This window comes from Lactuca virosa, chromosome 6 (assembly GCF_052849685.1).
Source record: "Lactuca virosa cultivar CGN04683 chromosome 6, Lactuca_virosa_CGN04683_v6, whole genome shotgun sequence".
In the NCBI taxonomy this organism is placed as follows: domain Eukaryota; kingdom Viridiplantae; phylum Streptophyta; class Magnoliopsida; order Asterales; family Asteraceae; genus Lactuca; species Lactuca virosa.
Window position 1 is genome coordinate 199315997 of NC_136431.1, and position 24236 is coordinate 199340232.

Consider the following 24236-nt stretch of genomic DNA (forward strand, 5'->3'; position numbering starts at 1 on the left):
GCTTATGAACTCACCAACCTTTGTGTTGACACTTTTTCAAACAACTTGTATTCTCAGGAAATCATTAAACAGGTAACCAAGTGCTTTTGAGGATGGGGCGCAAAGGCGTCTACTATTTCATATTTTGTCAACATATTGTAATTGATTCGTAAACATGTAATTCATACAATGATGTCACTTTTTTTCAATTATATATATGTTGGTTGTGTTTGCTTCAATTACTATTACAATTGTTGTTATGATACTATACATGAAGTCCTCCACCCCCGGACGTTTCCGCCATCTTTGGTTTGGGAGTGTGACACGACGGCTGTTACTGCTGCTTGGAAGACAGCAGGGTCATACCGTGGAGGTAGTGGCGGTAGTGGAATGGTGGATTGTTGTCGAAATGCCTATTTGATTTACGTGGCGGCATCTTTTTCTATAAAGTTTAAAGAGGAAATGATGATAAGTCCTCTATAGTAGTTACGAGTCAGGTGATATTGAACAAGATATATCTTAGTTCTAAACGTATAATATCCCGACTTTCATAGTGTTCTGCGATTTACAACATAAGTTTACTAATATAAGTAAACTATCACAATTTCAATTTATGAAATTTATAGAAACACTTCTAAGGAATTTGTATAGTATGACTCATACTGGGTCCCCTATAATCACATAATGTATACAAATTATATATAATCAAAACTAAATAGGCCTTTGAATAAGTGATCCTACTCTAAGTCCACAACCAAACAAGGAACACAAAATAAAGCTAAATCACAAATTCTAATTCTATAAAATCTTAATTATATATAACTCTTACGTATACACTTAGTAATTATAGATCTACCAGTAAGAGTTCTTTGTTTTCACATAATTGATTCTGGTAAGAGAGACCTTCTTCAATATTGTTGTTCTAGTGTTATAGAGACATAAAATACTCCTATAGTATTTTAACTTTATGTTTGGTTCTAGAGTTCTTCTGGTATATAGATTTGGTAAGTTTTAGACTTGTTGCAACACCACGATCACTCCCAAACACATGTTGGTTGTATATCAAAAAAATATAGTTTATCAGACTATATTTATCCCAGATATGATTATATAACTGTCCAGGTTTAACTACAGTGTCCAACATCTAAATACTTTTATGTAGTTCTCAATGTGATACTGTTTCTTGTGTGTATGCATGTTAGTATACTTCTTATAAAATACATAGATTTTAAAAGTATACTTTTAGTCGGAGCATTTCAGCCCCATTGGATTTATAGTTTTATATCTTTTGTGGTTTGATATACTTAGTTCACTATAAACAATGCTCTGATACCAATTTGTCACACCCCAAACTGGAACGGCGGAAACATTCGAGGGCGGATGATGTCATGTATAGTATGACAACAATTGCATAATAGTAATCAAAAGTACAACAACCATTACATTGATAAAGTATAGTTTTACATTTGTGTTCAATTCAATGTATACTTGACACCAAAATGTATAGCAAAAGTTAAAAGACCTGAGTCTATGAAGCTCTGTCTTCTCAAAACTTGTGGATACCTGTTTACTGATTTCCTGAGAATACAAGTAATTTTGAAAAGAGTGTCAACAATTAAGTTGGTGAGTTCATAAGCATGTTTGTAATTTAAATCTGTCATTTGTTCCTTGAAAATGTAAATATGTTTTCCCATAAAATTCTATATTTTCTGTTGTAATTGTGTTGTTGTCTTAATACCCTAAGACCAAAACTTGTAAATGTTATTGAACTCTGAGATAGTATAATGTAGTTGTAATTCACATAAAACCATGAAAAGTATGTTTTCTCTGTACTGGAATAGTATTCTGTATTTGTACTTGTATAAAAACTGTGTAATTGTAAGTGCCTGGATTCACCAGCTGTACTGGTAAAATAATATGTTATAGTTTTATTATTTAATAAAACTATGTGAAGTTGTTTACTTATTCTTACACTAATCGTATTGTTCAATACCAAATTGTGAGTTATCATAACCATGCTTGATGACCTAAGATGGCATGGACATGACTTTCTTCAGGCGTCGCAATCGTTACGACATTTGTCACCCCGGGCCTGCGGTCCTAACTGCGGTCCTATATGGATTGTCAGTCCCATATAGATCTATACACAAGTGTCACGATCTCCCTCCAGGAAACTCTGGTTATAATTTCAGGACTTGGTTGGTACTTAGATAAGTACGTGAAGTGTGTCTGACAAATGCTATATTGACGATTACGTGTAGAATAATTAAAAGTTACTTTGTAATGGATAAACTGTAAGTATATCTCATAAACTATATTTATTATAGTTTATATGTTTGTTTTCCATAATGTATTTTGAATATGTAAAGTAGTGCATATGATCCATAAACTATACATATTATAGTTTATATGATTGTTTTCCGTTTTGTATCTCAACTGTGTTAAATGATATGCAAGTTCCATAAACCATACCTATTATAGTTTATATGTTTTTTTTACTAAAACGAAAACCTTTGTATTGTTAATGATTCGACAAGTTTAAATCGTAAAATCCGTAATAATGTTGTTTCGTGAAATTTAACATTTGTGTCCAAATGGTACTAAAATAGATTTGCAAAAATAATATTTTTGTTTAACAAGTTTTAAATGATTTTATACTTATATAAATATAATATTTATATAATTATGATTAAATAAGCAGTCGAATAAATAATTCTACCCGAAGCCCTCAACCAAACAAGGAACAGGAAATGAAGCAAAATTATCAATTCTAAGCCTGTTGAACCTTAATTATAATATATATATATATATATATATATATATATATATATATATATATATATATATATATATATATGTGTGTGTGTGTGTGTGTGTGTGTGTGTTTAAGAATGATAACGATTGACGAAATATTTAAATCATTTGGATATTAACACAAATTTTCTTGTGTTACACTTGTATTCCCCCCTAAAATAGTGAAAAATCATGAAAACGTAGGGCTATGAACTCACCTCGAGTGCGTGTTCTTGGTTGGTTACGATGTGGTTGTGATGATTCCTGAGTTAAAACACGTTTTAACAAACATATCCTAATAATATTATACACACGATATTATATTTGAAATTAGTGAAATGAATGATTAATAAAGTGTTATATTAACACTAAATAATATATGACACTTACCAAAACTTGTAATTATTTGGAAGAAGATGATCTTTTGGAGTTGTTTAACCTTTAATCTTGGAAATAAGTTCGAAATTTAGAGAGAAATGAGGGTGTTTTTCGTTAACTGGATGTATAAAATGAGGTATGATTTTAATGTAGAATCTTAAGTATGAAGTAAAATATGAGGCAATGACACCTAGATTAGTGTGCCAAATAGATAAAAATGGGTTTTCGGCCATAAATTGACCCAAAACAAAGAGATTTCGGTGCATGTTCTCGGTCTCACAATGGGATCTCGATCCGAGGGTTTGCGGTCAGCTGTTTGCGGTCCGAGCATGTTTGCGGTCATGACCGAAATCCTGATTTCGGTCCGAGAAGTGTGGAGCCAGCGAAGGTTTTCGGTGGGGATTTCGGTCCTCGCATAGAATCACCAAAAGGAATGATTTCGGTCTAAGTGTTTTAGATTCCAAATTTCTAAAACACAAATATAACAAAGTTATTTCCATTTATTAAATCAATATTTAAGCCTTATAAATTTAACAATTTGACTTTTATTTAGTATGTTTCACTTTTGACTTTTGTTTACTCATAACATCTTATATAAACAACTATTTGCATGGATTTCAATATAAAAGTATTTATAACTTATATAAGTATGATTATCAAGGTATGCAAATAAAATAACTTATATAAACATGCCCTTAAGGCATTTAAGTTCTTATTGTATTAATGGTATGACATGGATTTACTTGTATAAGATTGTAGTTTAGACTTACATTGACCTGATATAACAGGTTGTTACATTCCAGGCGTATGGGTTGCTACAAGTGTGGCATGATTGATCATGTAAACAGGGATTGTCCTCAGGGGGAAAGCCCGTATGTTTTCTTTGCGACCAAGTGGGCCACAAGAGAGCCTTCTGTCCGAGGAGAATGGGAGGAGCAATGAGTATACTTGTTTCGACTATTTTGCAGATCTCTGATAGTCGTGAGGGTAGGACAGGAACCCCAGTAGAGATGAGCCAGTCATTGCAGTGTCAGATAGGAGAGGTCCGTGCTCCAGCAGGTGATTTTGCAGGTATGTTATCTTTTGCGTTCTTTTCGATTGTTATCAGTATTCATGCTGCTCAGAATTTTATATTGGTTCGGGTAAGCATTATCTTTGGTTTAATTCTATGTTATTGTTGGGATATATCTTCGAGAATTGTTTTATGTATTTTGCATGCCACGAATCATTAGTGGGTTATTGAGGAGTTGTATCTTGTGTAGTGGGTTCTAATGTGTTCGGTTGTTATTTTGCGTTTGGTCGAGATCGGTTCAGGGGTAATGTGTGGAAGGTCTATGGTCAGGATTCAACGGTTTAGTTCTCCAGTATTCATCAGGGTTCATTGGTTTTAGTATTTTTTCCGGTAGGAGCCGCGGTTGCGTATGGAAGAACTTTTGGGCTCAAGAACTGCTGTTGCTAGGAGGGGAGCGGTAGCAGGAAGATGGTAGTGTCAGTTGCATGAGTTGTTTGGTCATCAGAAGAGTCATAGGAGTTTTATATTTGCATGGGTTGTAGTCAGTTAGAATTCAATGATTCTTTGAGATTGGAAGTTAGAATAAAGATTCGTCGATTCAGGGCAAGGGTTATAGTTTTAGTCGCCAACATAAGAACTCAGGAATTGGTATCATGGGAGGTGATTTGGAATATCAGACTGGTTAAGGTTTCAAGACTATTCTTCACGGTTTCAGGTCATAGGAGTTGGGTGATCATGGAGTTGGCTAGCAATGGAACGCTAGTATTGATTAACACAGGTCATAGGCGGTTTGTGGTATATGAGGTTGATGAGTTGGGAAATCCATCAGGATTTAAGAGATGAAAGAGCTTTGTCGAATCCAAGTGGGGAAGAATCGGTCAAGATTTCTGGGAATTAGGAATTGAAGGGTGTGGAACAAGGGCAAGTTTCACATCCTGGCCAGGAGGAGAGACAACCCGAGTGACCGTTTAGATTGAGGTTGTGTAAGTGGGAGTTCAGGAAACTTCCAACCGCTGGTTGGTGTCTCCTTTATTACGCACATGGGGCTTGTGGTTGAGTCCACGTTGAGGGCTTCAGAATTCGAAGTATGTCCCGAAAATCTGACGAGATGCAGTTGGATGCAGGTTTCGGCTCAAGATACGTTGGGTTGTGATGGTTAGGGTGTGGAAAGGCCATGGGTGGTAACCATGGTTGGTTATAAGTGTTCTAAGAGTGCAATGGGATCGTAGCATTCACCAGTTCTAGGTAGACTATTGTTGGAGGTGGTCGTGAGTGCACAGGGGAAATCACTCCGTGCCTTGTGCACACCAGTCACGATTGTCGAGGGGCATTGCTCTGTTCTAGATTGAGGACCATTGGGGTCTGAGGTGGAGTCGGGTCCATGTAGCTCTTGTTGGGTGGAACCCGTGGGCGAGGCTCGTTTGTTTATGGCAACGCAGGTGGGATCTGGTGGAGACCATTGGATGAAGGTTTTGGATCTTGAGTTAGAGGGTTAAGTGGGTGTTCAATGTGTGGCGTAGAGGGGTTTATAGGCTGGGTAGCCTCTTTATTTGGACTCCTAAGGAACCTGGTGGTTAGACCAGGTGTGAGACTAGTAGCCTCAACGATGGTATGTAACCTTTATATCTCAGTCTAGTGAGAAGTTGTCATGAATCGGAAGGTTTTTGGTGAAATGCAAGTGCAGATTCGTGGATCTAGGGTTATGAATTGAGTATCGAGTTGGTTTTTGGGTGAGATCTCGAGTTGGGTATCACGAGTGTTTATGTGCAGGATTTTCGTTTCAGTGGAATAAGAATTGGGGTATCTTTATGCCGAAGGCATCAATGGTAGGTTTCAAGAGTAAGGGAACAGATTTAGTTGTTGTGACATCCCCTAATTTCTCGGCCAGAAAAGACCGATTTAATTTATGCTTTTTAAAATAAAATCGAGAAATCTTTTTAAAATATGTTGCGGAATTGGTCCCCAAAACAAAACATGATAAAAGTTTGTCAAAACCTTTCTTTAAGAAATATATAATTTCCTTTTATATCAAAACCTCGGGATGTCATGTTCCGATACAGATCAAAAGCATAAACAAGACATTATAAGCCTTACAACAGTTATTTATAACTACTGGCCTATAATCCAAAAATCACTCATCATCATCATCCGACTATGCTCGGGGTCCACTACCTGTAATATAAAAAGCTGAGTGGGTCAGGCTTGGGAGCCTGGTGAGCATATAGGGTTTTCAACCCACAATAATAATAAACTTATTAAGTTCATCAATCAACAATAAACCTGATTACCCGTTCCCGTTATCCTCACTTTACATCCCTAAACACTTATCACAAGGGACCTAGCCTAAAGAATGTCATCGGGATGGACACTACTGCTAAGGGGTCTCCTCAGCCATACATGTCCTAAAGGCAACCATGGGGGGGGGGGGTGGAGTACAACGAATGAACGCTCAAGTTCATTAACACATACAGGTTGCGGGCCTGCTAGCGTTTCTACTGGACTGTCTAGAAAAGTTTGTGGTCGTCATCCAAACTCCGGTAGATGACTGAATCTCAATCACATCGAGGCATCTCATCACTTTATTTCATCACTCACCAACTATCTACCCATGTTTTACCCAACATATTTGTAGATAAAAATACATATACAGTTTAAAATTATATAAAACATCTATTCAACAGTCACCTCAAATAAACAATTAATATATTTACACATAACACGTATTTTAAGGTAAATACTTCATATCTATGTGTAAGGTGAAAGTAACTACACACTCACTTGATTTAATGAAAATCGGGCAGTAATTCGTTTCCTAAAACGATCGTTTCTAATAAAACCGGGAGTTTTATTGAGAAACCGGGCTCTGCGAGGGGTCGGGCTTCGAAACCGAAAAGATAAATTTTCCTGGCTTTCGGGCACTTCGGGACGTGTTTCGGGTGTTATAATCGTTACCGGGGCTTCGGGGGATGTCGAGATAGCCAAAATATTGAAAAAGGAGTGAAAAATGGCTAATTTCCAAAAGTACCCGGGTAATCTCGCATGCCCTCTATTTATAGGGAGGTCCGAAGGTCTGCCGAGAAAGAGGAGTCAGCAGCGAGGGACACGCGGCAGCAGGAGGCGAAGGCGCGCAGGTGGCTCGTACGTGGGTTGCGCATGCGAGGGCCTCGTTGGAGGCTTCTGATTGGACCACTTCGGACGGCTCTCCGGTTCGGACACGCTCCTGATGACACACCGAGATCGGACACGGGGCAGCCTCCTATTAGACCGAACCTCGGACTCGAGAAGAACGTGACACGCCTCGCCAGGTGGCTTCGGTGATTCACCAGATTTCGGACACGCGTCGGATGCGAAGCAAGGACACGTGGCCGAAGTCCACGTGTGCGAAATTCCTCGGTTTTGGGGATTTTCTCGATTTTCGCGCCAAATCTTCTAAAATCCATAACTTTCGCATACGAGCTGCGTTTTTGACGTTCTTTATATGCACGCGTAGGTAAAATTACGCTCTACAACTTTTGTTTAGACTTCATCGGCTAATTTTGACTTTAATTTTTATATTCTTATTTTTAACAGACCGGGACAGGAAATCCGTTAAAAATTCATAACTTCTTCATCCAACGTCCGTTTTCGTCAGACTTTTTACCGTTGTGCTACTATTTACGAGACCATCGATTCTCGTTTAGGTTGTGTCGGCTAAAAATCACTCGATCTAAAATTCGAGTTTTTAGCTGTCTACTACTAAGCTGAAACTTCGAAAAATCATAACTTACTCATACGAAGTCAGATTTGGACGTTCTTTTTATACATACTATCGGTTTAACGAACACTACGACTTTCGTTTAGATCACTAAGGCTAAAAAGTAGTTTATCAAAAACTCACTTTTTACGACATTCGGCACCGTGCCGGTTTGTCGCGAAACTTTGACAGGTCATAACGTCTTCGTTATAACTCGAATTTCGGCAATTTTTATATATCCATAATCCTTGTCACAACTGCTACAACTTTCTTAATAAATATCGGCTTTATCTAATATTTATTTTCGACGCTCATTTTAGTCTTAATTAATTAAACCCTAATAATTAAGCATAAAACACATAATATTCACATAATTCCTTTTCATTTCTTCAAAATGAGTCACAAAGGTTAACCTAGACTATCATGTCAATATTAATGCCTAGCCTAGAAACACGGTTATTATAGTTGTCATGTTAGATCAAGGGTTTGTGTTTGCGTCTTGGGATGGTTCTATCTGTAGGTGGGCCGCAACATGTTTGGAATCAGGAAATCGTAGGTCGTTGGAGACCGGGTATGATATGATACTATAATTGGGCATGTAGCATTCTTTTAGCAGTGGATTTGTTGGAGAGATGGTTTGGGCAATTATCGTCAGATAAGGTTTCTCTTAGGAGTCGCGTGGGGTGATGGTGTATGTGTGTCTTGAGAATCAGCAACCGAGCAGGAGTCCGGTGTCTCATATAGTTGGCAGACAAGTTGGGACCAGGAAGGCCTTGGCTGCTTTTGGAAAGCAGCCAGGGGGCAGCAAGAAGAGTCAGAGTGGTTTCAGTGAATTGGAATTCATGTGTGGAGATGTTTGTTATTCAGGGCTTATGCTAAGTCGCTTGCAGTGGGATTAAATAATCTCAGAGTGGTTGATTGGACTCTGATGCGCAGCTCTCATTTGAGACTAATTGTTACAAGGATGAATCTTCTACTCGAAGGATTATCTAAGCCTTTATCAAGTATAAGTGTGTTGCGAGGATATTGGGTCTGTGATTCTGTTTTCTAGTAGGAACCTCAAGTTATCAGAAGTTGAGTAGTCAGTTGGGAGATAAGTGGAATAGATTCAACAATGTTTCGGTATGGATAGTCTGTCAGGGAGTCAGACTATCCCGAGACTTCAAATTTTAGATTGAGTAGAGGTGATTACATTGCAAGGGATTTGTTTACCTTCGGGTTGTAGAGCCCTACGAGGGTTGGTTTCGGTTGCCTTGAGAAGGCAGGGGTATGCTCGGGGTTGTGGCCGTGTTGCTCAAGTTGTAGGGCATACCGGAGATGGCGTGGAAGGATTTCAAGGATGAAATCTAATTTAAGTGGGGGAGAGTTGTAACGCCTCGTTTCGAATCGTTCCTATTTTGGGGATGGTGATCAAGGATTGGTATTAGCAGGCTTCAGATCCTTGAGGAATTGAGTTTTGGGCTCAGTTGGAGTTGGATAATGTAATTTGGATGCTCGGCTATTCAGTTTGAGATTTGGAGCCAAAAGGCATTTCGGTAATTTGTTAGCTCGGGCTTTTATGAAAAGTGGATGTTCAATCGGATATCTTACGGCAAGTATGAGTTGATCATAGTGTGGAGCTTCTTGATACATTTTCATGGATATATAGTTGATCGAAATCAGAGTTGTATCGAGAAATTTATTGTCTTCGGAAGAATTAGGATTTGGGAAAAACCCTAGGTGTACTAGGGTGGTACGCGGGCTGTATTGATGCGAAGCTGGATACGCAAGGCATAGTGAAGATTACGCATAGCATAGTGTGAAGATGGGTCAGGGTTCGAGACCTCGTACGCTGGGCGTACGAGGAAGTACGCTAAGCGTACAAGGGGTAGATGGAAACCCTAACTTTTAGGGATGTGCCCTATATAAGCTTAATGTTAGCCTCTTTCCTTCATTTGTAAGTCAGCCGCCACCCTCGAAAAACCCTAAATCGACCTTGTAGCCTCTTGGAGGTGTTCTTGAGCTATTGGTAGGCTTTGATGCTTATTTTTTCCCTTAGGAAGGAAAGAAGAGAGGTTGGAAGTTGTTTGGCTTGGTGGGAAAGTTTTGGATCCAGAATCATCACCTTGTGGGGAAGCTTTTTGATGTAACAAGTTTGCATCTTGGCTTATGTGTGATTAGATCTCTTCATGGCTAGCTTATTATGATTTTAGTCTTCTTTTTGAGATTATGGATGAGTTAGGTTGTTTAAGGGTTCATCCTTTCACATCTGAGTTTGTTTTGGTATCCTTGAGCATAAAAGTGAAAGCTTTATGGGTATTATGGAGTCATGCATGCATTAATTCAACCAATAAGTCCCTTCTTATGCTTAAGAGCTTCTTCTAGTCATGTATGAACGTAAAGTTCGCAACTTTACGTGGTATTCCAGCTCAAGGAGGTCATATATGTGGTTTAGAAAGCTTTGTCTTAATGGAAAAAGTGAAAATAATGTTAAGGCTGAATAAGGTGAGTACATTGGGCGTATAAGCAGGAACGCTGTGGTATTTAAACATTTTAAAATTTAATACATTGAGTATTAAAATTTGGCATATCAACCATTCAATTACATTGACTGTGGGCTCCAATACACTAAGTATGAGAATCATGTCGCTAAGCATGAAATCAAGTACACTAAGTACTTAAAAACACTAGTACAAAAATGACCTACGGTCACACTTTCCAAAAAACGGCCTGTGACACTTTTTCTTAAAAGTGTGGCCAAAAGTCACTAAAAAAATTTAGAGACTGTTTTTGGATACATTTAAATTAGATTGTGTGGCCATTATATAGACAATCAAAACTTTTACGACACTTAATTATACCAAATGTGACAAATATTAGTCACACTCGAACACTGAGGCCATAGGTCACAATCAGCCACATATATGGATTAAGATTGTCACACTTTTTTTATGAGAGACAGTAGATAAAATTATCGTCACATGAGTTAGTTCTCTGTGTGTCTATAACCTGTTGCCTTTTTAGCCACATAACAGACAAAGTAGCTAAAAGGTGACAAATATTGGTCACACTAATTATTTGTGTGTCCATAGGGCGGTTCTATACTAGTTGTATTTAGTTTACGCAAAAAATTAAAAGAAGTTACTATTGGTTACTTATGGTCATGTACCTTTTATTATGTGTGTCAAAATATTATGAATTGGCTTTAAGAATAAACAAATAATGTGTGTGTAGGTAGCATTTAGTTATGTTTACAGCTATTATAGGTGTCTATATGTAAATATAGTCATAAAAGAAAAATAATGTCTTATCTTTATAATTAGGGCGTTCATTAAATATGTTACTTATGGTCATGTACCTTTTATTATGTGTGTCAAAATATTATGAATTGGCTTTAAGAATAAACAAATATTGTGTGTGCAGGTAGCATTTAGTTACATTTACAGCCATTATATGTGTCTATATGTAAATATAGTTATAAAATAAAAATAATGTCGTCTTGAATAAGAGTTATAAGAAAGGACCAAATTGCCCTTTTTGTCATCTATTCTTTTAATCGCACCAGATAATACACCATAATAAATGAAAAGATTAGAAATTATTTTAACAGAATATTATGATAAATAAATGAAATGAATACAACATAACTTGTGTAACATTGCATAACGAAAGTACATTGCTATTACATGCAGTTTATGTTATAACATGTGTAACAATATAATAGTAAAAAACCGAAAAAAAATATGTTTGAGTTATAACAATATTACACCAGAATAGTTTGATGGTATAATATGGTAAAAAGATATTAACTAAAGTACATCTTCATTTTTTGTCATTTTCTTATTCTCCACATAACGCTATGCTCAAGGTTTGGCTTTTCCCTTCTACAAACAAAAAATAAAGATCATTAAGTGTTAAAAGAAGGAGAAATATTATATCTACAAATGTAATTAATGACATTAAGAAACACGTACCTTACATATAAGAATACCGTGACAATCAGTACGAAAATAATCATTTTCCTTCTGCAAGTCAAGTGTGTCTACACGTGGCAATATGTTATCATTATGAGGAACAATAGTACTAAATTCTTCATCTACATCTTCATATGTATCTGTGTAATTTTTGGGAGGTGTCTTGAACACAATAGACATTTTTTGATCGAGTGGGTCTGTCACGTAAAAAACTTGTTGTGCTTGTGAGGCCAATATGAAGGGATCACCTTTATGGCCTAATCTTTTTAGTTCAACTAGTGTGTACCCCAATTTATCCCTTTTTACCCCATTTCTATTGTCAACCCAGTCACACATGAAAATTGGAATTCTTTTAAAATGATAATTTAGTACCCATATCTCTTGTAAAACACCATAATAAGTGTTTTTGGCATATGTTACAACTTCTTTACTGATGTGTGTGTCAGTTGCAACAACACTAACCCCACTGTTTTGGTAAACTTTACCTTCACGAGCTTTTGTACGAAAAGTATATCCATTAATAGCATATACATCGTATTTAATAATGTTCTTATTGGGTCCATGTGAAATCCATCTCATTGTCTCTGTTATACTTTCTCTATAGGCCCCTAACTCTCTCTCTACCTGAATTGTAATTAGATTCTGAATTTAAGAAATCAAGAAAAAAATAACAAAGAACACAACATATTTGACAAGAATATACCTCCTTTCGTAACCAATGACCAAATGTTTTACTATGCTCTTGTTCTATATGTGCCTTTTGTTTAGTAGTGTGTAGATGTTCCAAAAATTCCATGTGTCGTCTGTCAATACGTTAATGTTAATATTATTATAAAAAAACATACATGTAAAAAACCTTACTTGATATATCGGAGTACTTCAGATGTATTTTGCAATACAAAGAAATGTGCTTTGCTGAATAGTTATGCAGAAACTTCTACCGATTTAGCAGCTGATAGAGGAGTACCGTCCGTAATAGAGCTACTATCTACACCTTTATGAATTCCACAATTGTTATGATTGTCAGGTGGAATACCAACAGTATCCATCCTTTTATGGAATTGACTAAAAAACTCAATTGTCTCTTCTGCAACATTCTCTTCTGCAATGCATCCTTCTGGTCTATTTTTGTTTCGCACGTGCCCCTTAATAACCTTCATAAACCTTTCAAATGGGTATATCCATCTAAAGAATATTGGACCGCATAATTTTACTTCCCTAGTGAGATGAACGGTTAAATGAATCATCACATCAAAAAATGATGGTGGAAAGTGTTTCTCAAGAAGACATAAGGTTACACATAACTCCTCTTGCAACTTATCGAGCTCATCCACTTTGATTTCTTTGCTACATATTGATTTGAAAAAGAAACAAAACCTTGTAATAGCAACTCTGGTGGGTGGATGCATAATAGATCGAATTGCTATGGGCAAAAATTGTTGCATGAGCATGTGATAGTCATGTGATTTTAGTCCGATCAACTTCCTATCCTTTAAACTCACCAAACTAGAAAAATTAGAACAATACCCTTGAGGAACCCTTAAGTTGTGTAAAGTCTCACATAATTTGTCTTTTTCCTCTTTTGTCAATGTACAACCTGCTGCGAGAAGTGTTGTGTTGTTCCCTTCTATATGAGGATGCAGCTCTGGTTTTAAACCATAATGAACCAAATCCAATCGAGCTTTATAACCATCTTTCGTCTTCCCGGGAACGTTCAAAACAGTTCCTGTTAAACTCTCACCCACGTTCTTTTCCACATGCATAAAATCTATACAATGTGGAACCAAATTGTCAGGCCAATACCTTAGTTGTCTATACCATATATTGAATTTCTTCCAGTATGTATTATTTTGCTAGCCCACATCTGAAGTACCCACTTGGTGTGATTTTCTCTTTTTTTTATTCATCTTCCCACCTCTTCCACTTGTTGATTGTTGGATTTCTGCCTCCTTGCCCTTATTAACCTTTCCCCATTTATTAATTATAAATTTTACCTTGTTATATATCTCCTCCCCATTCATAGGTTCTGGAGAGGGTGAGAACTCTTGTTGTCCATTGAATGCCTTCTTTTGTCTTCTGAACTGGTGATCATACGGTAGAAATCTTCTATGACCAGCATAACTCTGCTTATTCGATTCAGGGAGTCTAATGCAGTGTGTCTCTTCACCACACACAACACAACCTTGAAAACCGCTGTATGGGCAACCACTTAATGTACCTAAAGCAGGATAATCATTAATAGTCCACAACATAACTGCGCGTAGTTTAAAATGCTCTTGTGCATATGCATCGTATGTTTCAAATCCAAAATCAAATAATAATTGCAGATCATCAATAAAAGGTGCTAGGAACACATCAATATCGTTTCCTGGTGTTCCCGAAATCAATAACGAAAGCATGATGAACTTTCTCTTCATACACAACCATGGTGGAAAGTTGTAAATGACAGGTAAAACAGGCCAAACACTATGACTCCTATTTCCTCTGTTCACATCAACCCCGTCCGCCGAAATGCCTAGTCGCAAATTTCTTGGTTTGCTAGCAAAATCAGGATATTTGTCATCAATGGCAGCCCATGCTGGTGAATCAACTGGGTGACTTAAAACGCCAACATCCACCTTTCTTTCTGTTGCGTGCCATGTTAAATCTTTTGCAGTTGTCTTAGACTAAAAAAGACGCTTGAAGCGCGGAATAATTGGAAAGTACCACAAACATTTTGCAGGAATATTGTTGTAAATTTTATTTTTTTGTTCATCAACCTTCCATCTTGATTTACCACAAGTAGGACTTGCTGCCAAGTCTGTGTATTCGTTTCTGTAAAGTATACAATTGTTGACACATGCATGTATCTTAGTATACCCTGAACCCATTGCCTTAAATGCTTTTTTCGCCTCATATGTACTACTGTACATTTCGTTTCCTTCTGGTAACATGTTTTTTTATCAAAACTAATAATTCTGTAAAGCACTTATCTGATACTCCATACTTACTCTTCAAGTTGAGTAGTTGAATGATTGCAGATAACTTTGTGAAATTATGTCACCCTGTGTATAGGGGCTTCTCGGCATCCTCTATCAGTTCTCTAAACTTATCAGGGTTCCCAATAAAATTTTCTTCTACAGCTTCAACCATCTCTACTGTTTCTGCAGCATCTGTTGGCATTTCTGTGTTCATGTTCGTGGAATCTACATCGTTTGACGTATACATGTCAAAATTATGTTCATATACATAACTTCTTGGTGGTTCTTCTGTTTCTCCATGCTTATTCCAATTTGTGTATGTTTGATCAATTCCATTCCTGAATAGATGATCATCTACCACATCCACCGAATGAGATATGTGGTTTACACACTTAACACATGGACGGGGAATTCTTATCTTTTTTTTTTGGTATCTGCAGGATCCATATGTTTAGAAATCTTGTAATTGTGCACTGCATATTTGATAAATTCTGCAACACCTTTTACATAGGTTTTTGATGTTCTGTATGCTCCCATCCAAGACTTATCCATATTCAGCTTACAACAGCGTCAACAAGCAATATACGTTTCCTGTTTATTGACCCATTTTAACAAACAGTTGGTGTGCATAAACAAAATAGATCACATTACTAATAAATCTAATATCTTGAAAGAAAAAAACTTGTTAACTCAAAATAAAATATAATTACACACATCATGACCCAACGAGATAACAAATATTCATATTATGAGGGTAATTGTTTTGTAATTTCCTGTATTAATTAAATGTAGTATTTGTAGCTGTATGAATTTGATGTTGACGCATCAATTTCTGGTTGAAGAATAAACGTAGTTGCAGTGCCTTTGTAGTTATCAGAGATTGAATCGATAGGAATTCATATTCTCTAATTTGGGATATTTACGCAATGAGTCTGGATGATCAGGGGCATGTGGAGAAGTGATAAAAAAGTGGATGATCAGGGACATATCGAGACATTAAAAAAAGAAAAAAAAGTGTTGGTAATTGGGTTCGAACCCATGGCATTCCAAAATATACCAATAACTACATTGACACTTACCAAGTGGGGTATCTAGTTGTTTGCAAATAATTGCTTTACGAAAAAAACAAAAACATTAACCAAAAGAGAAAGGAATCCACTAAAACTGATCTAATACAAACACAGTTAGCAGGAAATTATATAATTTTGTTTGTTTTATCATAATAACAATTAATGGGTGGACATACCCATGCTATAACAATCTTAATTAACATATAAAACATATAATATATAAAAATGACTGTTATACCCCTGTGTTAGCATAAATACAGGTTACAACTAAGTTTCAAAGTACATTGCCATCTTAATAAAAAGTTAACTAAAACAGAGACAAATATGCAAGACATGGACATAATTAACATATAAAATATAGAATGATAACTAATTACCATTTTGCCCATAAGACAATTATATTAAAAACAACATCAAATCTGGACATATAATATATAAAGGACTGTTATACCCCTGTGTTAGCATAAATACAGGTTACAACTAAGTTTCAAAGTACATTGCTATCTTAATAAAAAATTAACTAAAACAGGGACAAATATGCAAGACATGGACATAATTAACATATAAAATATAGAATGATAACTAATTACCATTTTGCCCATAAGACAATTATATTAAAAACAACATCAAATCTGGACATATAATATATAAAGGACTGTTATACCACTGTGTTAGCATAAATACAGGTTACAACTAAGTTTCAAAGTACATTGCTATCTTAATAAAAAATTAACTAAAATAGGGACAAATATGACTTAGTTACAAGTTATGCAAAACATGGATATAATTAACATATAAAATCATAATAACAACTAATTCCGATTTTGCCCCTAAGACATTTATATTGCAAACACCATCAAATTTGGGCATATAACATGTAATAGACTGTTATACCCCTGTGTTAGCAAACAACATTGCCTTTTTCACAACATAATATATCAAAACAGGGACATAATATATAACATCAAATGTAGACTTACTATATAATCAAAACAATATCACCTATAGACATAATATATAACAATTCATTAAATAAAAGAGTTTCATATTAAGTACAAAAGTAGAGTATCATATTCACTCTATATTAATCACAAAAACGATTACAACATAGTTCACCTAGGCTATGTTTTTCCATGCTATGACATTTTCTTTCGCCATGTCCATAACATCCTCCATTTTTTCTCTTGGAATTCTCATGTTTAGCATATGTTGGATGTATGCTATTCATCATCAACCGAAGCCATTGGATGTTCTGTTACAAACATGTGAATAAGCTTCTCAACACATTTGGCTGGAGAGTTCATCAAAAAGTGTGGGAAATTGTTTGGAACAAACACAGGCCTGTGTTCAACATAGAGATGTTCAATCTCTTTGAATTGGTGGGCCCTAACTAATGTCTTGAATGGTTCCAAACATTCATCATTTAGTATTGGAACCATTGACAACCCACTGTGTTCTTCGATGGGCATATGATACCAGTTCCCAAAACTGGTATACCCAAGGCTTCTAGAAAAACGCCCAAGCAACTCCATGTCTAACAAATCGATGTTCACATAAGAAATGAAGTGAACCTTGGTCTGTTGATACGCCTTGCCTGGGTAGTCTGTAAAGAACCCACCATGGACAACGCGAATGGTGAATCGTTTGTCGTTTGGCTTCCCGTATTCAACCACCGGTTTGTTTTTTGGTGGTTCTGCGCTTACACTCCAGAGATTGAAGTTCGGACGGGCCCACAGATCAGCATTCATCTTCTCTTCTGAAAATCGACGTATTTTTTTTCAAAGAGGAAGAAGGAGTAATCGAAGTTATCGTAACGTAATGAATATGTGAGAATGACGAAATTGACATAAGCGAACGGTTTTTATGGATCATCAGTCGGAGGTGAAGGGACGTCGACTGAGGACACCACTTCTCCGATTAATTGCAGTCTACAGAGGTGGATTTTGAACGACGGCTATTCGGCTACGATAATGATTACACATTTTTGTATTACACATTAATATATCTAGTATTTACATTAATATGTATTATATTCATGTAAAAAACTATCTACAATATTAATTAAATATAATATCAATACTAGCATTGTTTTTTTTATCAAACAAATAAATTAATTTATATATAAATTTTTAATAAATATGTAAAATGAGTTTTTTAATTCAATTGATCATTTATGGGTGTTGGTTGTGGGTTTGGACCTCATTTGGTCATGTATGGGTGTTGGTTGTGGGTTTGGACCTCATTTGGTCATGTATGGGTGTTGGTTGTGGGTTTGGACCTCATTTGGTCATGTATATAGTGTTGGTTGTGGGTTTGGACCTCTTTAGGTCATGTATGGGTGTTAGTTGTGGGTTTGGACCTCATTTGGTCATGTCCGTCGTGTTGGTTGTGGGTTTGGACCTCTTTAGGTCATGTATGGGAGTTGGTTTTGGGTTTGGACCTCATTTGGTCATGTCCATAGTGTTGGTTGTGGGTTTGGACCTCATTTGGTCATGTGTGGGTGTTGGTTGTGGGTTTGGACCTCATTTGGTCATGTCTATAGTGTTGGTTGTGGGTTTGGACCTCATTTGGTCATGTATGGGTGTTGGTTGTGGGTTTGGACCTCATTTGGTCATGTATGGGTGTTGGTTGGGGGTTTGGACCTCATTTGGTCATGTATATAGTGTTGGTTGTGGGTTTGGACCTCTTTAGGTCATGTATGGGTGTTGGTTGTGGGTTTGGACCTCATTTGGTCATGTCCATAGTGTTGGTTGTGGGTTTGGACCTCTTTAGGTCATGTATGGGTGTTGGTTGTTGGTTTGGACCTCATTTGGTCATGTCCATAGTGTTGCTTGTGGGGTTGGACATCATTTGGTCATGTATGGGTGTTGGTTGTGGGTTTGGACCTCATTTGGTCATGTCCATAGTGTTGGTTGTGGGTTTGGACCTCATTTGGTCATGTATGGGTGTTGGTTGTGGGTTTGGACCTCATTTGGTCGTGTATGGGTGTTGGTTGTGGGTTTAGACCTCATTTGGTCATGTATATAGTGTTGGTTGTGGGTTTGGACCTCTTTAGATCATGTATGGGTGTTGGTTGTGGGTTTGGACCTCATTTGGTCATGTCCATAGTGTTGGTTGTGGGTTTGGACCTCTTTAGGTCATGTATGGGTGTTGGTTGTGGGTTTGGACCTTATTTGGTCGTGTCCATAGTGTTGGTTGTGGGTTTGGACCTCATTTGGTCATGTATGGGTGTTGGTTGTGGGTTTGGACCTCATTTGGTCATGTATGGGTGTTGGTTGTGGGTTTGGACCTCATTTGGTAATGTATATAGTGTTGGTTGTGGGTTTGGACCTCTTTAGGTCATGTATGGGTGTTGGTTGTGGGTTTGGACCTCATTCGGTCATGTCCATAGTGTTGGTTGTGGGTTTGGACCTCTTTAGGTCATGTATCGGTGTTGGTTGTGGGTTTGGACCTCATTTGGTCATGTCCATAGTGTTGGTTGTGGGTTTGGACCTAATTTGGTCATGTATGGGTGTTGGTTGTGGGTTTAGACCTCATTTGGTCATGTATGGGTGTTGGTTGTGGGTTTGGACCTCATTTGGTCATGTCCATAGTGTTGGTTGTGGGTTTGGACCTCTTTAGGTCATGTATGGGTGTTGGTTGTGGGTTTGGACCTCATTTGGCCATGTCCATAGTGTTGGTTGTGGGTTTGGACCTCATTTGGTCATATATGGGTGTTGGTTGTGGGTTTGGACCTCATTAGGTCATGTACGGGTGTAGGTTGTGGGTTTGGACCTCTTTAGGTCATGTATGGGTGTTGGTTGTGGGTTTGGACCTCATTAGGTCATATACGGGTGTTGGTTGTGGGTTTGGACCTCTTTAGGTCATGTATGGGTCTTGGTTGTGGGTTTGGACCTCATTATGTCATGTACGGGTTGTAAGTGTGTAATACCATAGGATAGTCATTGGTTTATGGAGTTATGACATATAAATTATTATTATAAATAATTACGCCTACTAGACCATATTATTATTTTTGTTATATAATAATATTTTTCCCTTGTATATTTAATTTTTTAACTTTATATATTTTTTATTTGAAATAGTCATAAATGTTTTTCCAAAAAATAAATTGTTAACTTAAAAGGACCAAATATGTAATATTTTTATTCTTACCAAATAAATCATACTAATTTTTGAAAAGGCAGGACATGTTTCCAAACCACGATTTTTTCTTCTAATCGTGTGGGATTACTATGAGATCAAAATTTGAAACACATTTGAACCTGTCAAACGAATTTAAACAAAAACTAATGAGAGGAAAATATTTTTTTTGTATGGTTTTTGGGCTCCAAATCAAAGCAGGAAATCTTCATCTATCGCACCGCCAAAACTATGAAGATCAATCCATCGGATGAAGGAAATTCCGGTAATTTTTTGGTAACCTCCATCAATTTAGGACCTGTTAAATCATTTTAATATTTAATAGACTGTCATTTATTCCACCATTGTTTTGTTTAGCGTTAGGTTATATCCCAAAAGGATCATACTTCAGTTCATCATTCATCAAGCTTTCTAGTGTAAGTATATTGTTTGTGTACGTATAGTTTCAATGTTATTGATTGTATTGATCACGGATCATGCATAACACAAAGAATTTTGATTCTTCATATTGGTGTGCTTCTTGCACACCAACTGTTTGATGAAATGTTTATATGAGCAATTGTCTGTAATATTATTTGTTCATACATTATCATTAAACTTATAAACAATCAAACTTATTTTCAATCTGTTTTGTCAACAGAAGAATCATGGAGGTTGACAAGGAACAACATGAGGATATCCCTGACTATAATACAGAATATGAGCTAGATGATGGAAACCAAGAATATGATTCGGATACAGAGAATGGTGAAAATAAAGACATTCACTACAATAGCCAATCAGATTCGGAAGAAGAAATCCATAAAACAGTTCCTACAAGGTCAAATAGGAAGAGGGGCATGACTCGATTGCCAAAACTGAAGACTGAATATGTCAATTCTAGTGGAAAAAAAAAACGTGTCAGGTTTGATGAATTCGGTAAGTTTACAGGGAAGAATAATGCAGTCTTTGTTAGCTATTTGGGTGATCTTGTCTGCGAGAAGGTGGGATTAAGTGCTCTTTGCTGGAAAAAAGTTAAACCGGAAATGAAGGACATACTATGGGAAGAGATAACAGTAAATATTTTCTTCAATTTTTTAATCTGTATAACATAATATATGTAAAAATCAAGTTTTAAATACTAACATTCTCATTGTTTTTTTTAGCGCTATTTTGAGGTTCATGAAAATGGAAAACAATTTGTGATGAATAGACTTGGTATTCTTCTACGGAATTTCAGAAGAAAGTTATATGCAGATTACATCAAACCACATCTAGGCAATCCCAAAAAGCTTGAAAAAATCCCACTTCGTTATCGTGCACTAATCACTGAACAAGATGATTGGAACAAATTTGTGACTTATACACAATCTCAAGAGTTTAATGTTAAAATCTTTTTTCAAAACTTATTCATTTATTTATCATAATCTGGGTTATAAAAGTTCGTGACAAATATGTCACTTTTATTTCACAGAATGTGTCACAAAGGACTATCAAAGCGAGAAAGATGTCAAAGTATGCTCATTGGATGGGACGAGGGGGGTATACAACTCTTAGGAGGAAGTTGGTAAGCTTGGTAATTAGCTACATTAACTTCATATCATTTTATTTAACATGCTTTTGTTTCATATTCTTTATAATTTAATTTTTTTTATCAAGATTGAAGAGAAGGTGATTTCGAAGGAGGAAATGCCCCCAAGGTCAGTTATGTGGTGTAAAGGGCGTGAAAGTAAAGGAGAATTTAAGGATGAAGATGTTAAAATCATGGCTGATAAACTAGTAACTTCACTACACTTTTCTTTTTCTTTTACTTTAAATATTTTAATCATTGTTATTAAGACAATAATTATTATTTTTTTGTTTGGTAGATGGAACATGAGAAGCAGATAAAAGAAGGACAAGTAAATGTTGAACCAGGAATGGATGCCATGACCTTAGTTTTTGGCAAGGAAAAGGGCAGATTTTTAAAGGGTGTCGGCACAGGAGTCACTTACAATAGATATTTCAATGTTCCTCGCAGCAAAGGGTCATCTAAGGAAGAAATTAAAGATCTTAAGGTTGCACTGCATAATGGAAAACTTGAGCTTGAGAAAAAAGATGCTGAACTCAAGGCTTTGTCTACAAAGGTTAATAAACAAGATCAAACACTAAAGCTAGTTTTGGCTCATCTTAATGCAAAAGGAGCTGACTTTCCAAATCTGTCTCATACAATTGTAAGTAATCTTATTGAAAATATATGTTGTCAATGTTAGTTCTAAATTGCATTTCTTTTAAACATTTTTCCTGTTTCTTTATATTTTCTAGGGTATTTCAAGTGAGAAGATTGTACAAAGTAATGAAACGTCTCTTGTTAGTCTCAAAACCAATGAACCTTCAAAACCTGTAACACCAGTATGTTATCGTCTTATTAGATCATCGTTGATATATATATATATATATATATATATATATATATATATATATATATATATATATATATATATATTTGTTTGGTACTGATTTTTGATTTTTCATGTTGGACTTTATATTATGTAGGTTATTCCAAAACCCAACAAAAAACCTGTTCAAACGAAATCTGCAACTGCAGCACCCGATGCAAAATTGATTTCCATGAAATCTGCAACAGTAGTATATACTAACTCTACAGTTTTCAATACTTTTATTTAATCTTTTTTTATTAAAATATATGTTTAAATATGTCTTAAATCTTGATATCAGGCAAATACAAAAACCACCAACAAAACTGTTGAGTCTAAGACTACCACTATCAATCATGACATACCAAAAGTTCCACCAAATAATCCCATTCACCAGGTCAGTGTTTTTTTACATGATGAATATACATTTCTGTTTTTTTTTTCAGATTATAACATTACTTGTCATTGTAGCCAATCAAGTGTAGTCTGTCATATCCGTATAAAAGGAACATCGTTGCCCGCGGTACCATTCACTTATCATCAGAAAGACAATTCATTCATGGAGTTCCTCTACAAGATGATTGCTATAAAGTTTCCATTGATGAAGTGGTTGTAAAAACTGCATTTCTACCCCATCAAACTGGAGAATTCAAATTAGTTGAGGATGCATATAAAAGTTTTGTTCCATGGCCAAAATACCTTGTGCAAACCGAGTCAGAGGTTTGTTTCAATATATCCAATACTTTTTGCATTAAACTTTATTTTCTTCATAAAGTACTATACTAAGTTTATGATGAATTAATTTTATAGGTACCAGAAATTATATCACATCAAAAATCAACAAAAAGGAAACCAACTTACATATCATCTGATGCCCTTCTGAAGAAGACAAGGAGCAATACAAACAAAATGAATGCCTAACTAGTTATGTTTAGGTTTTGGTTTATGATGTGTTTGATTTTTTAACCATTATTTAAATTCTTTAAATTATGAAAATTTTCCTTTCTTTGATATTTTAATTAGGAATGTAATGTATATATGGATTTCAATTTCAATTATTATTAATATAAAATTATGAATTTTGTTTGTGTTTCATATTGTTGTGTCGTTACTTTAATTTAAAGTATTTTCATGTGTCTAAAATGTATAAAAAGTAACAGTAAATAGTAAGTTATAGTGGCTGTAGTATGATTTTTGCCATGTTATATACGTTTTTAATGTCTCTAAAAATATACAATGGTTACTTTACATCAATTTGTAACGTGTGGCTAAATGGTTAACAATAGTCATAATATACAAGAATTATGAGACTACAATTGATTTAAAGTGATGTTTATTAAAAAAAATTTGTCACTAAGTTAAACAATAACAACATGGAAAACAATTTATGTGGCAAATAAATACCATAATTGATTGTTGTTGACACTAAATACTAGGAAATCGTCACATAGATCATTAACTATATGTGTCCATTTACCGAACACGGACATGTTTACCGTAAATTATATGTGTCTAAAATATACCCAATAGTCTTAATACGATACCGAATTATCCTTAATTTTAACAAAATGTGTGACTTTATAATACTTATGATTTTAATTCACTTCTTCGTTTGTCTCTATACGTTAGGTTATAGTCACAAACGTTGATTGTTTTTTGTGACTAATAATTAGCAATTCGTCACATATGAAAGTAAAGTACTTGTGGCCATTTAGCAAACATGGTCACACTCACCATAATTACAAGTTTACAAAAGATACACAACAGTCTTAATAAAATTTAAATTGTGTGACCATATGTAAGAAAACAACTACACTAA

The 24236-nt window shown here is 35.7% G+C and overlaps 1 protein-coding gene across 1 annotated transcript; it reads right to left on the minus strand.

Annotated features, from left to right (window-relative positions):
* Positions 1 to 12771: 12771 nt before the first annotated feature.
* On the minus strand, positions 12772 to 14781 carry LOC145122217 (uncharacterized). Its single transcript, XM_079057856.1, has 3 exons — positions 14608 to 14781; positions 13722 to 14514; positions 12772 to 13616 (listed from the first exon to the last, which is right to left on the minus strand). The coding sequence occupies exons 1-3, from the start codon at positions 14779 to 14781 to the stop codon at positions 12772 to 12774; spliced, it is 1812 nt and encodes a 603-aa protein (XP_078913982.1).
* Positions 14782 to 24236: the final 9455 nt, after the last annotated feature.

Coding starts and splice junctions, on each gene's coding strand:
- LOC145122217 (XM_079057856.1), bottom strand. CDS start 14,781: ATGTTACCAGAAGGAAACGAAATGTACAGTAGTACATATGAGGCGAAA. Junction 14,515..14,607: donor GTGGTAAATCAAGATGGAAG/GTTGATGAACAA, acceptor CGTCTTTTTTAG/TCTAAGACAACTGCAAAAGA. Junction 13,617..13,721: donor GAGAAAATCACACCAAGTGG/GTACTTCAGATG, acceptor CACATTGTATAG/ATTTTATGCATGTGGAAAAG.